Raw genomic sequence first — 10,047 nt, forward strand, 5'->3', positions numbered from 1 at the left:
GTGGCTTCTTCAGTCCCCAGCATAAACTTCCTTACTGAAATCTTCACCATGCATTGTTGATGCATCCCATCCCTTTGCTCTGTTTCCCTTTTGGACTGAAGGATGATACAACACTGGGGGTTTTTTGTTTACTCCTTTTGTTTCCCTAAGGATGCATTGTGAATTTCCTGTAGAGATCTGTAACGCAGTGTATAGCACCTAATTCAGAATCGCGTGATGTCTGTAGCGTAGACTGGAGGTTAAGTTTACTGTGGTTCTGGCTGGCCTTCATGCATTCATAAAGGTAAAGAGTAACCTACAGGCCCAGTTTCTGGAACAAGTGCTCATTGACAGAAGAGTTACTGTCTAGCTAGATATAAAGTGGGTACTAAGTGGTGTTTCATTCAGACAGCCCGTGTTGAAATCCTTTTATCCCAGGATTCCGGTTCCTACTTTTTGGTGTGTCTGCAGAGGAAGATATCTTCACAGCATCTGAAGTAGTGGGATGTAAAATCCCAGATCCTAGCCCTATGTTCCCCCTCTGCCCTGGTTGGCTTGATGAAGGGGCTTCTTGCTGCAGCAGTCAGAACCCTCAGCTTGCTCTCTGGCAGTGGGTACCACCTAGCCCTTCGCAGAAGTCCGCTGGGAGCCTCTTGATGATGCAGCATGTATGTGGTAGGCTGCAAGCAGATGGAATATGCTAGGGAAAAAAGCTACTCCTAAATTACAGACTGCATAGACTTTAATTTTAAATGAAAAATGTTTGAACATTTATTTACGTGCAGTTTCCAAGTGTTTATTAGCTTGCCTGTTAAAAGTGTACTTTTCATGAGGGTTCTCTAGGATTTCCTTGGCCTCTGAGGAGATGCGCTGCCTCAGGTTCATCTGAAATAATTTTGTCATGTTGTGTTAGAACCAGGTGCTTTTTCTTCTAGTCTAGGACTAACTAAAGCAGACTGGGGAATTTCTGTGAACTACAGCTTGCCTCCAAACAGGTCAGCATTTAAAAAAATTGAGACAAGCCTTTACCCCAAAAAGAAACAGGTGGTTAGATGATGGCATCAATTGCACTGTCCAGGTTTAGAGCGTATATTGCTGGAAGAGGCTTCAGTGTCTACCTGTCCGTCACAAGGCTTACAAATTGTACCCAGCTGACATTAGCTTAGGAAGTGCTGAGTAGAGACTTCTGTTTTTTTCCCGGTATAAACTTCATTTTTCTTTCAGATACCCTTCTCACTCCCACCTATCCCATGTGTCAGTAGTGTCACCTGTTGGACATCTTCATCTGTAAGCTGTCTGGGGCAAGCATTTTCACTTGGTGCCTCTTCCACAGGGAGCAGTGTGGAGCTGAGCCTGCAACTGATAAGGGTTCCCAGGCCCTGCTGCATCACAGATCATCATAGAAGTGCAATGCATTACATTACAGCAGTGCATTACCCCACTAATAGCTGATAAGGAAAATGGGGGAATTCTCTTTGCTCTGTTCTAAATAAAGGTGTTCATCATAAACTCAATTCAGTTAGGTCCTGTTGTAGGAAGACATGACCTTGTCATGCATCAGATGCCTTTGAGAAGGGTTTTTTTGTCTTTATTTTTTAAATAAGGATCTATATTTCACAGTGGTTCTTAAAGATTGTCAATATGCTGTCAATTCTTTCTAAGAGCCACAGTCAGTTAAATGTTACATTAAAAAAATATCTGTAGTACCAGATGTTTAGATTAATGTTTAAGGACAAGCATGGCTGTTTTTGCACTGACACATGAGGACTGTAACTCCTACAATTTTGTTGTCATCTATTAAATTGCAAATCTCAGATTATAAATACAGGACATGAAATGACTGTAATATGGTGAAATGATTTTCCCTTTTCTGGCCACTTCTGTTGCGTGCCAAACAAAATGAAATTATAAGGATTTAGAGTGAACCTGAGAAGAAGTGTGTAAGGAAAGGAAAGTAGATGTTGGTGCTCATAATTAAATGTAAAAAGGGGTACCTGTGCCTATAAAACAGTGAATAAAAGTGTAGTTGCTCCCATCCAGCATGAACAGAACAGCCCTTGCAGAGGCAATGTGGCACACACCAAAGACCCAGAATGAGGATGTGTGCAAAGCAGAGAATGTTTTTATTAGCATAAATTTTACTTTCTGTAAGCTTCTGTGTCATGATTTGGCATTTTCTGTTCATAAATTTCACTGTGACAAGGTAACAGTTGGGCTATGGAATATAAGTAAATCTGGGGTTTGAGATGCAGTTAGATGCCTCTTTGGATTAGCCAGGTAGGATGTTTGTCCCTGTTGCTGTGCTTTACATCTGTCCTAGTACTGGCACAGCACAAAGCATGATGGCCGTGTTTTACAGAATCAAACACTCGGGGACATCCCTATCTCAGTCACGCTGCCATGGAGACATGCCCTGCCCACCTCCTCCTGATCTACAGGCATGCATCCTGGAAAGGAGAGGGCACAAAGAGGCACCCCTGCGACATGCACAAGAGCAACAGTCTGGGGCACCCCAATGTCCTCCGTGCTGCCTGGCTGAGGTTGCTGGGTGGGATGCAGAACTGAGGGGGGAGAGGCATAATTCCTTGGTGGTGTGAGAGCATTTTGCTGCCATGGTGTAGATGTTCCCCTTGTGTCCAAGATGTTTGGAATGCCTTGCACCGAATCCCTAGTGCCCCTCTCTCCTGTGTGCAGTGTCAGGCTTTGGAGAACACATTTCGAAAATGCTTGGGCTGAAGCTGTTGAACGTGGGGTCTATATTGTCTAGGCCTGTCCCTGACCACCTCATTAAGTGATTTTGTATTCAGAGAAGCTCTGATCCTGTGGTTCTCTCTGACATCAGAGAAATGGTGCCTGCCTTGCCATTACCCCTGTGAGCCCTGACCCAGGTTAGGGCCACATTGCGATGCATGTAAGGCCCTGCCCTGGGCAGCTTGCAGTTTGCGTGCATGAGACCTGGCATGGGACTGAAGGATGCTTTGTCCTCGTTTTATAGTTGAGTCCTGAGGCAGGGAAACCAAATTCCCCAATCAGGTCATGTGCAGTGTGTTGTAAGATCAAGAATTGAATTCATCTTTCTCTGTTTACTTTGGATCTGCCCTTGGCCTCTCACATTCATTATAGGTATGCAAGACAGCCAAACACTAAACTGCCATCAGTGCTTTTGAAAATCTCTCCCAGAATGTGTTGTTAAAATAGCTTCTCTCGAACAGCCTTCCCCAGGTGCTTATATTAGGGAAGACCACAGTCTGCAGGACTTGGTTTTGTCTTACCTGGAAAGTGGGCACAATGCTGGGTTTCTGTTTCCGCAAGCCAGAGCGTGGTGAAAGGCATGGGCTCGGAGTACTGCCCCTGAAGCCTGTTCTAGTTCTGTCTGCTAGAGTGAGGTGGCATTCACATGGGTTTTCCATCAGATGACAGTTGTGAAGAAATAACACATTTTTGTCCTGCTGAATCCTGAAGGGCTCAACAAGCACGCAGAATCCAACAGGAAAATAGATCGGACGCTTGACACCACTCCGTGTGCACGCCCAGACTGCATGCTGCAGCGCTCGCCCAGCAGTGCACATAGTATGAGTTGTCATGGCAGAATTAGACAAATGCAGTGCACTTCCAGTTACAAACCAGCATGCAGAGGTTCCATTGAATTTCCCATTGATTTTTACCAGGAACAGCACAAGTAAGCCCCTTCAGTCCACCTGGATAGAGCAGGCATTGGTATAATTTATCAGCCTGAGAATCATGCAGATACTGGAGTGGGGGGCCAGGAGGCAGTATTAAATAAATATCTGGGCTATTGCCTGCCCTGTCCATATTTGGTAGGAAATCACTTGTATCAAGAAAGAAGAATGTAGTTTTCCTCCTTTATAGCTAACATCCTGTTCTTTCAAGCAGGAAAAGGAGCTGGGAAGGATGTCAGTATTTTTTAGCATGCTCACTCTGCTGTGCTATTTTTAGCAACAGTTAGCTATTCTGTCAGTGGAAGCACGCAGCAAGCTCCGCTGTGGGCCAGCCAGGGTGAGGTCTCAGAGGGATAAGATGATATATTTAATAACAGCACTCAGCAGACTCTTCCCTGTACTGTTACTGAGCCTGGAGGCCATTTCCAACACGTGGGTGTGAGAAACACCGGCCTCCTTGTACATGAGAGGTTTAATCCCCTTGGTCTGGCTGCTGGGTAGCATACATTGCCTGACTCCTGGGGATGTTGCCATCACCAGCTTTCTTCACAGGGGAGCATTTGCTTAGAAAGCAGGAATCCAGAGGAGAGTGGGTATCCTTTGGGGGGGACCAACTCTACTCTAACCATGCTGGGGCTGCCATGCAACTTGCTAAGGCTGCCCAGCGCTTCCTAGCTGAAGACCTGTTGTTGGTGAGCTGGGATCCATTGATGGCAGGGAGGGCCGGGAGGTCAGACGATGAGGAGGAGAGGAGACTACAGCTGCTTGGACAAGGGGGCTGGAGGGGAGGGGGAATTCAGGCCCTCAGTCGCATGCACATGGGGCTTTCAGTTATGTGGTCATATGGGATCCCCCTACCTCATGCAGTGCACAGGCTGGGACTGGCCTGGGGCTGGACCTAGTTGTGTGCGGGCTGTATGCTAGTCTGTATGATACCTGCTTGCTTTGCTGAAGAAACTGGTGGGTGGGGGGGAAGGAGACATGCAGAAGGAGCGAGGACAGGTTCACAGTCAATGTGTTCATATGGGACGTGATGCTGAGCAAGGCATGGCACCAGAACATCACTGTTTGTGCCCAGCCTAGTACTGAGGGTCTACAGAGCTTTACTGCGAACATATGAGGAACGATGGGAAGCCTGGTAATCCAGGTGTCCCAAATGGGCACCCAAAACCATTGAGTCCTTTTGACCCTTTGCTCTCTGTGGGTAAAATCCAGCCTCTGCCCCCTCTGTGCTGTGATGAAGGAGCCGCTAATGCTTGTGAAGCACTTGGCTACAGTAACAATGGGCACTGTTAAGCCGATGGCTAGGAGACTGATCATTTGTTTGTCACAGCAGGGCTTGATTAGCATGTGGTAAACAAAAGGCAGGGGCCGTGCACTGATTAATGAGGATAAAATGAATTCCTGAATCACTGCTCATTAAATGGATGCTGTCTGTTCCACATATTAACTGAGGCCGGGTCCTGTGGGAGCCATAGCATGTGATCCTGTAATTCTGATCTGTATCAGAAAGCATATGCAGAGACGTCGGAGTGAGCTAGGCAGTCTCTGACCAGCCTCATTCTGGCCCTTCCTGACTTCTGAGAGCTCGACTCTGCTACCACCATGTTCTTTTAGCCTAAGCTTGTCCCTTCTCCTTTCAGACTTTGCACATGGCCTTGATTAGGCCACGGTGGCTGGTGGGGCTTGACACAGCCAAGAGGCATCTCTGCTTTCTTTGTGAATGGCAACCCTTGTGTTCTGGCGAAGCCTCTTGAAGTGTCCGTGCTGTTGCTGCATATTGTAATTACCCCCTCTAGCTCTGTGATTGCTAACACCAGCTTGACTTAAATATTTATATCTAATCCCACTTCAAATGAAGATCAATTATTAAAACCATGAAAGTTGCACAACAAATGTTACCTCATCAGAGCAAGGCATCAGGGAAACCCTCTGAGGCCAGAAAGTCAGAGCCAAGGTGATGGTTCTTGAGCCCCTGAGGGTGCTGTCCTAGCATCGACCCACTTAGCCCCTTTGTGCTGAAGCAGCAAGGGTTTCATCCCAGTGTCTCTACTTCTTGGATCCATTCTTGCAAACCACATGCTCCTCCTCAGTGTCCCCTTTTGTTGTGCAAATGCCTAGCCAAGGTCTCAGCATAAAATGAAAGTGCTTTTATGCATGACTAAGGCAATCAGGACTCATAGTAGAGACTCTTTATGCATGACTTGCGTTGCGGACTTGAGCTTCCTTGTTCAGCCCTGCCCCTGCGCGCTTTGCCTTTGATCACAGGAGGTGCAACCCCTTTCATCCACAGGTTCAACAGAGCATATCTTGTCCTCAGGATTTGTACCATAGGTATAAGAACAGGGACAAGAGGTACCTGGGGCTGCTGGGCAGACCATGCCCTGTGAGGCAGGGTGAACACAGAGGAGTGCTGCTTTCCTTTTGTTGACCCTGCTTCAGCACCTAGATTGAATGTCATATCACTTTGGGATCTGCTTCATTTGAGTCTTTTCAAAGAGTTAAAAAAACACCCAGTCACAGCCTTCAAGTGTCTGTCACTCCCAGGTCCTGCGAGGAGGAATGCTGGGTGTCCTAGAGCTGACCGGACACTGACTGCGTGTCAGGAGGCCCTGCCACTGTGCTTCTCTTACAACAAAACCACGAGAGTCATTTTAGCAGGGACAGCTCCAAAATCTGTCATTCAAAACTTAAAGATTGCCTATAGCATATTCTGGCTCAGACCTAGGTTGCAGCTGGTGTGTGTAGCTACATTCCTCAGGGAGGCTGAATGGTGTCATGACTTTATTATTGCCACAGAATCTAGTCAGACAGCTCCTTTAGACACGTCTCATGAGTTCAGTCCATAAAGGAACAGTAATCTGCTGGTGAGGCAGGGCCTCTTTTGCCTCCCTGCTCTCCTCGGGCATGCCACATTGCTGCAATGAGCCTTGTTGTCAAGCTAATGAGATATGTAATAAAGTGTCTGGGATAGTTTTCTTCTGCCTGCTCAATGCTTGGCAGCAAGAAGCATGTTCCTTACTCAGTACAGCATTTCTGAGAACTAGGGAGCAATGTACAGGTGGGGCCACTTGAGGCCTAAGCTGCTTAACAGCCAAGTCATGCTGGTCTGTGGGAGAGCGATGAGGTGCAGAGTGTCCTTCCTGTGCTAGCCCCAGCCATCTGCCTCCGAGTCTCTTGACAGAAGAGACCCTACAACGAGTAAGCTGGAACTGCCCTTAGTGCATTGACATGTTGCAGTATGCCTGGGCCTTCAGGTGTCAGCTGTGTGAGGTTATTTCAGTCAGCCTCCTCCCGCATCAGTCCATCTCCTCTCTGTGGGTTGTCCATCATCAGTGTTGCCCCACATCTGTACTTAAATTGTACATAACTCTCAGGGGAGGCAGCACCCTTCAGCTACTTCTGCAAAGTGTCTAAATGCGTGGCGGGCTGTTTAAAATAGAGGTACAATAAGGCCTTAATAACCTGAGAAGGGGATGGAGAGAGTACAAGGTCCATGGGTAAAATGTCTCCTGGGCCATTCCTTCTCCAGAGTTAAACCAGCAAACCCCCTGCTCGGTGCTTTCTTCCATTCTGGTGGAGGTGGCAGGAGTCTCTGTCCTTCCCTGGCTCCCAAACAGATTCTCTCCACTTTCAGTTCCAGTCTGGGAAGCCCGGGGTGAGAGGGAACACTCTGGTTGCTGAGGGCACAGGAGAGCATGGCAGCAGCTGGTCTCTACTTGCCTTCTGTCCTGTTGGAATTGTGCTTCTTGTGGTTTCCTCGCTGCTCTGATTCTAGTCTGCGATTCCCCACTTTGCAGGTGTCACTATGAAGCTAATGGATGAGGTGGCTGGAATCGTAGCAGCACGCCACTGCAAGACGAACATCGTCACAGCTTCAGTGGATGCCATCAACTTCCATGAGAAGATCAAGAAAGGTAAAAGGCTGGTGTGGAATGTGGCGGAATCAGCATCTTGTTGGGGGCCTGGGGTTTGATCAGTGTTTCACAAAAGCCATGTCCTTGCTCCTGTGCTCTGTACCAAGCCCCAAAGGGAGGGGAACAGGGAGCCCCCTCTGGCCAGAGCACAAGGCTGAGATGTGAGATGTAAATGTTTTATTGGGGCCAGGCTCTGGTGAAAGCCCAGTTACTAAGTTGATCCCAAAATCTGTACCCTGAGATAGTCATTGCTGCGTTCTGGGCCATGTTCCCATAGAAACAGCATTTCTCTGCCAGAGACCAGTAGTGGTCCAGAAGGCTGGAGTCAGAGCTCTGTGGCAGCTTTGCGATGCAGAACACCCGTCCTTGGGCCACACTTACCCAGGTGTGCACGTACAGGTTTCCATCTTGCCGTGTGGGGAGTTATCCCAGGGGTGTTGCTCATTCCAAGGTGAAAGCATGAACCTGAGAAGTACTGTGCAGGTTGGCTTTCATCCCACTACGTTCAGGCCACCCAGCCTGTTTGAAGGGCTACATGTGCAGGTATGTGATGGAGCAGAGCATATGGGAGGCTGGCCGTGAGTGCTGAACATGGTGTCAGCCCCCTGAGATCACTTTACATCTCACTCCTGCCTATTGTTCCCCCCATTTCACACCTCGGGTACTTACTTCCTGCACTAATTGAAAATAGATGAGAACCTGACACACTGCAGCTTGGTTACAGGTTATCTGAACATGTGAATCCAGTCGGTGCAGAGGAAAATGTAGGTGTAGCCAGGATCCATGGACATCTGTGCCCTGCTTAGCCCTTATCTAGAGCTGACAGACCTGAAAATTCCCTGGGCCCCTCAGGCCTTGGTGTGGGCAGTGCCAGGAAACCCCCAGGTCTGAAGATTTCTGTACTATCTGAAGCAGTCTAAGCTGCTGCCGTGGGATGCATGTTTTCTCCCAAATCTGATTTGCTGATTAAAAGGCCACTGGCTCAAACGGTATCAATAAGCAGGGTCAGATTGTTCCCCTAGTTGCACAGTAAAGAAGTATAGTGTGTGTGGGTGCGGGCAGGCAAAACAGTTATATGCTTTAAAAAGTTGGGGGATGTTTTACCACTAGTGCAGCTATCCATTGTAACTGTTTCATCCTGTAGCGAGTGGAGCTAAACTGCACACATTCCCTCTGTCTCATTTGGGGTAAATTATTGCAGTTTAGCTTCTCTTACTGTGGATTAGAATCAAATGAATAAAACAGTTACATGACATCAGCTAATATATGCCCTTAAACGGGGTAGTTGTACATCTCTCCATGCAATCCGGACTGTAAATGGGTATCAGTGGCCACCAGAAGATACTTTTTTCATAGGACACTTATAGGCTGGTTGGCCTACATCATTCTTGGCAGGGAAACTGAATGGAATCCCACAGCTGGGGAGACCTGGTTTCTCTGTTGTGTTTGCCAGTGATGGGTCCTGCACTCCCGTGTGTTACTCTGAGCTGAGGAGGTATTTGAGGAAATGCCACAGTTATCCAAGTTTGGAGTTAACGGGTGGTAAGGTTGCTGTTAGGCTGCAGTTACCTAGCCCCCTTGGGCAGCAGATTTCTCCTCGTTAACCTTTCCTTGTGGCTCTGGTTCTCTTAAACTTGCTCCTTAATGTTCATAATGCACACGTGTGGTTTTGTTAGGTGAGGGTCCATTCGTTACCAGTTTCAGTTTTCTGTCTAGGATGTGACTTCTTGAGCGTGAGCTGAAATTATTTTCACATATCCTGCAGTGAAGAAAAACCCACTCTTTCCTCTGCATTTTCTTAAAATAAGAATAGAAAGGAGCATTCTAGCACTTTGTTGGGGTCAGGTTTTTAGTGAATAATTTGGCTGACTTTAAATCCCAAGGAAAGCGTTTGAATTGTTGTCAGACTGGCTGAATTTTACAGAGTTAATGATGAATGGTTAAAGTGCAAGGGTTTGAAAAGAAGCCTTCGTGACCTGAAGTCCAATAGAGTAAGGAGCTTTCTCCAGAGATAAGGTTTAACAAACAAGATTATCATAGGATTCTTTGTAGGGTTATTATATTTCCAGTTCCAAAAAAGACACCTGTTGCGCAGGTGAGGGGAGTATATAATTGTGGGGGGCAGTGGTATGCTGGTGCCCTCAATGCCAACCCACAGCTCTCCGGCGCTGCCAGTACCCCACACTCCTGACCCACAGTCCCCTGGTCCCCTGGTGCCCCCCACTCGCAAGCCACAGCCCCCCCACCCCTGTTGGTTCCCCTCACTGCTGACCTACAGCTCCCTGCTCCCTCCAGTCCTGCAGCATCTCCCCCCTGCCCCTGCGAGCTACGGCACTGGCCCTGGTGCCACTGGCTGGACCACGCAGCTCCCTGCTGCCCCTGAAGGGCCCCCCGTCCCCTTCCCCAATGGTGGGGCAGGCACATCTTCTCCCTCCCCCCACCTCCTCTGCCCTGCTGCAGCCCTGGTACCT

At 48.0% G+C, this 10,047-nt stretch overlaps 1 protein-coding gene across 2 annotated transcripts in view; it reads left to right on the forward strand.

Moving 5' to 3' along the window:
- ACOT7 (acyl-CoA thioesterase 7) overlaps positions 1–10,047 on the forward strand; it is a 64,120-nt gene that overhangs the window by 36,407 nt on the left and 17,666 nt on the right. For both annotated transcript variants that reach the window (XM_019541161.1, XM_019541162.1), the window contains one exon: positions 7,460–7,576. In XM_019541161.1, coding sequence (XP_019396706.1) covers positions 7,460–7,576 — 117 coding nt within the window. The remainder of the gene's footprint in view (positions 1–7,459; positions 7,577–10,047) is intronic.

This window comes from Crocodylus porosus, unplaced genomic scaffold (assembly GCF_001723895.1).
Source record: "Crocodylus porosus isolate Cpor-Errol unplaced genomic scaffold, CroPor_comp1, whole genome shotgun sequence".
NCBI lineage: Eukaryota > Metazoa > Chordata > Crocodylia > Crocodylidae > Crocodylus > Crocodylus porosus.